General features: G+C 41.1%; 1 protein-coding gene across 1 annotated transcript; it reads left to right on the plus strand.

The window, feature by feature from the left end:
- The first annotated feature begins 1,632 nt into the window (after positions 1-1,632).
- LOC120291334 (uncharacterized isomerase BH0283-like) lies at positions 1,633-4,537 on the plus strand. Its single transcript, XM_039308562.1, has 6 exons — positions 1,633-1,789; positions 1,983-2,192; positions 3,213-3,518; positions 3,725-3,886; positions 4,041-4,124; positions 4,284-4,537. The coding sequence occupies exons 1-6, from the start codon at positions 1,760-1,762 to the stop codon at positions 4,389-4,391; spliced, it is 900 nt and encodes a 299-aa protein (XP_039164496.1). The 5' UTR covers positions 1,633-1,759; the 3' UTR covers positions 4,392-4,537.
- Positions 4,538-4,779: the final 242 nt, after the last annotated feature.

Here is a 4,779-nt window from a genome sequence, read left to right on the forward strand (position 1 = left end):
CAATCTCACCGGTGACCGGGCGGCCTCGCCTAGCCCCTCATCGCGAGGCTCGGCCAGCGATGCTCCGGTGAGGTCGTCGGCCCTCGTCGGCCGGTCGCCGATCATCCCAAGGCCAGCAATCGACCACTTGAAGAAGAAGAATAGGAGAAAGAAAGGAAAAAAAGAAAAGAAGAAAAAATAAATAAAAAGGAAAAAAAGTAATAAAATTATTTAAAAATTTTAAAAATGATTTGGAGTAGAAATTTTGAGCACGATACCAAATGCAATTTTATTCGGGAATTGAAATTTTGGACACTTACCAAAAGGCTTAAAATGCTTAGAAATTCTTCTCGTGAACAAAATAAAAAAGAATAATTTCGATAAGAAATTGCTCCCGATAACAGGAGCATTACCAAACACGCCCTTATTGTCTCCATCGGCCATAGCCATACAATACAGTAGGGGATTTCTTTGAGCTGCTCATAAGGAAGTTTCGAATGATGATTTGTGCAAATGATATGGCATTTTCTTTGTGAAAACGTAAGTATTTTGAGCAGTGAGATAATTCTATGTGAGGCTAAAGATTATGGGTTTGGATAATAGGCAACACTCAAGTGAAATGTGTGAGTAATTGTAACTCTATACTTGTCCGATTGATTCGTGGATTATTTACTTCCGACTTTCCTTGTGAAATAGGTATCGACATTGGGATTGAATTACGTAAATCTCTCAATTAGTGGTCTTCTTCCTCCCACTATTTTACTTCAGGTTGCTCAACTTTTTTGCGATTCAATGGTCTTCTTCCTCCCAAGCTTTCTTATTGTTCTTCTTTCAGATTTTCATTTTTTTATTCAAGCCCTTATCTTTTATCATAAAAAAGTACTTGTTTTGCTTTTCAAGATTATGTTGGCCAAATAGGATGTGACATGGGATGCTAGCAAGACACTTAACAGTATTTTAACAGCAATGTTAGGATAGAATGAATTAGAAATAAAAACATAATATTTAGGGATCTTAGTGCTCACAAGAAAATGTTAAAAGATCTTATTGAACAATTTGAAACATTTTAAAGGCCTCCAATGCCTTTATTACTCTCTTTTAACATAAATATAATATGAATATTTTTCGATTTTTTATTGATCAAATCGATAAAGTAGACAAAATTTTAGATGTCAAATTGCATATGCAACAAAAATTCAGTGTCCTCACATGAAAGAAAGGAGTCATCCTTGTCCCAAGTTGTCTTGTCACTAGTTAGAACATACTTTGGTCGACTGGGCTCCACAATTATACGAATCAGATGCATGGTCGCTACACAGTACACATCTCATCCCTTATTTGAGTTAAAAGTCTAGAGATTCCTAACATACGTCGGGACAAAGTAGTAAAATAGAGGAAAGTAAAGTGGTACGCGCAGGCACAGTAACCACGTGGGAGGTCCGCGGTGGTTGTTTGGCTTCCCGTCGTTTAGCTGATTTTCTCCGGCCTCGATTGGCAAGAGAGACTATCGCCTGTTGCGAGTACACGCGAGCCCAATTCACATGCGCCGTTGATCGACCGAAGCCAGATTCACATGGACCTCACCTGATCTACGGTGGGCCCGCGGTTGGCTAGCTGGGAGGACCCATGCAAGGCGTCCCCACCATCACAGCGGGGAGGCTGGAGGTTGACTTTCAGCTGGGACTCGGTGTTGGTCGATCTTTCGATCTTCTCCTCCCGTCTTCCTCTCATCTCCTTGCTTGGGCTCGCACCTCCAGCTCTCGCTCTCGCTCTTTCTCCCATGGCAAAGAAGCTCGTGCACTACGTAGTGGTATCGACATATCTTCTCTCTCTCTCTCTCTCTCTCTCTCTCTCTCTCTCTCTCTCATATGGTTTCTGTCAGTCTATAGAGATGAACGTCGATTGAACGTGAGGCTTACGGTTGTGGTCGTGAAGATCAGCTCTTCCGGGATTGAGGTGGCATCGTTTACTCGTCCGTAGCTCATTGTCGATCCCTTTTGCAGGTCGACGCATTCACTGAGACCGTGTTCAAGGGGAACCCCGCGGCGGTGTGCTTCCTGGAGGAGGATGAAGAGAAGGACGTGGAGTGGCTACAGGCAGTGGCCAGGGAGTTCAACATCTCCATAACTTGCTTCCTGACTAAAGTAGCTGCCTCGGGGACGGAGGACTCGAGCCCGAGGTTCCGCCTCAGATGGTTCTCTCCCGTCACCGAGGTGAGTTCCGAATCTCTGTCCGCTTATCAGCATGATGGACTTGCTCGGTACTTTTCAAACGCCTGGATGGTCCCTCCCTCATTGCCCAAAAGCACGTGACTGTATATGTTTTCACTTGTTTAGCTTTCCAAAAATTATTGCCTGAATATAGTATTGTTTTCCCCAATGGATTGGAAATCTTTTTGGCAAATTAAAAAAATATGGCAAACGAAAATTCATAGCTCAATACAAAAATATGTTAGAAGAAAACTATTAAATGTTGATAAGTTACTCATATGAGAGTCAGCATTCGAATATTAGTTGCTAATTTAATATGACAAAAGTGTTTTTCTTTTTTGTCAGAATAATTTGACAAAAGTTCGGAGAAGTTGGGAAGTCACAAAGTTGGTAATTTAATCCAACAAAAGTTTGGGAAGTCACTTCAACGTGGATTGGTAATTTTATACAAGAGTTAGTAAACTTAGACGATTGGTAGCTTATGCAAATGAAAATTAGTAAGTTTTACAAACTATTAAAAAAATTGTAATTTCATAAAAGTATGTAGATTACTTATGTGGGAAAAAAAATGTTTTTAGTCATTTTTTGACTTAAAGTTTCTTGGCGCATATTGAGTAATCAATATGGGAAAAAATATCCATATTTTCAGGCACACAATAAATTTCTGCTGCTTGGAAAGTCTTCTTTCCCCTTTTTCAGTAATTAATTCTTTGTATGAGATTGGTAACAGCATGAAGAAGATCGGCTCGCTCACATGAGATTAGGCTGTTTAAGTGTATTGGTGGATTCTAGCGTCTTTGAGCGCGGAATAAACGCATCGTTCTCCAGTTTTCTGAGTCGTTTATCGATCTGATTGGGATCGAAACAATTGGATAGCTCCCTTTACTCGTCAATATCAAGTTGAATTTTCGCAATTTTCATGCAAATCATTGGATGGTGGCACCTGGATACCATATAAATACGAATCTCCTTTTAGGTTAACCTCTGTGTTCATATTATCTAATCACAAACTTGACCTTTCAGTTTGATCTCTGCGGTCATGCGACTCTAGCTGCTGCGCACACTCTCTTCACATCTGGGATGGTAGATTCTGACACCATCGAGTTTATGACATTATCCGGAATTCTGACTGCCAAAAGGGTTCCCGAAACGAAGTCATCCCACATTTTGAAGGTTCAAGATGGTGATTTGCCCGGGGTATGGATTGAATTGGATTTTCCTGTAGTCCCGATCGCTGAAGATGATGCCGAGCGGATTTCATGTGTCTCCAAAGTTCTCAATGGCACTTCCATTGTTGAAATCAAGAAGACAGCAAAGGGCGACCATTTCGTAATTCCTCAACTGCGACCTGATCTTTTCTTTTCCCCATAAATACTGTTTTGAGTACATTGAACCCCTTGCTTCCTCTTTGAGGCAATCGTTTTCATTCTGTTGATTCCAGGATTTGTACAGCAGCAGCTGGCATTGAGCTGATTTTCATTAGGAAGAGAGTATTTAATTCCTTCATTTCTACTTTCTTCTGCTTATTTTCGCAGATTGTTATCCCGTCGGGGAAAGAAGTTGAAGAAATTCAGCCCCAGTTTGAGGAGATACAGAGATGTCCTGGGAGGGGTATTATCATCACAGGATCAGCTCAGCCAGACTCGGGATTCGATTTTGTCAGTCGATTCTTTTACCCAAAACTTGGACTGAATGAGGTATTAAAGTTCATACATTGGAAAGTTTCTTAAAGTATCAATCATAATTAGTTATTCAATTGTCCGATTCACTGGTCATATGTCGAAAGCTGTGTTCTATCAACCAATTTTATGCTCTTACCGCAAACCTCTGAATGAATGATCTACTTTCCAGGATCATGTATGTGGCAGTGCACATTGTGCTTTGGCACCTTATTGGAGTGAAAAGCTGGGGAAAAAGGATCTCGTTGCCTATGCTGTAATCTCTCTCTCTCTCTCTCTCTCTCTGTGTTCATCCACACATGCTTGTGCCCATGTCTCTGCCCTTGTGAATGCCCATGTCTTTTGCTTCTCTCGTCTCTCAAATGGTATGTAAATGAATGATTTTCGATGGCATCATCATTTTCACGTCTTGCAGGCATCGCCCAGAGGTGGAGTAGTGAAGGTGCACTTGGACGAGCAGAACCAGAGAGTGTCATTGCGCGGGAAAGCTGTAACTGTAATGAGGGGCTCTCTTCTTGTTTGAATTTCTAGCGCTTCTTCTTGTTTCTGAACTTAAAGCACGTGAAAATCACTAAGTGAGAAGGAATTGAAATAAATGAGCTTATGTTGTGGGTTCAATGGTACCGATTGGAATAATGTGAAATACATGAGATCGCGTCCTTTCCTGTATCACAGGTTCTTAATTTGCTTGCAGTGGAGAGTGAACTGAATAAGTGTTGAATGGATCCGTTGTTTCATTCCCAGAGGACACTGTCTGCAGAATTCTGTCTGCAGAAGAAGCGCATATTTGATTGACATAAGTGTTTATCAGCACGGCTGGGAAAATAATCAAGTGACTAAAAGCCTCCATTGGACCAAGATATCAGCGACTCATAGTTTCTGTTCCCGTAGAAACTAACTTCCTACAAATT

Source organism: Eucalyptus grandis, chromosome 3 (assembly GCF_016545825.1).
Source record: "Eucalyptus grandis isolate ANBG69807.140 chromosome 3, ASM1654582v1, whole genome shotgun sequence".
In the NCBI taxonomy this organism is placed as follows: Eukaryota; Viridiplantae; Streptophyta; class Magnoliopsida; order Myrtales; family Myrtaceae; genus Eucalyptus; species Eucalyptus grandis.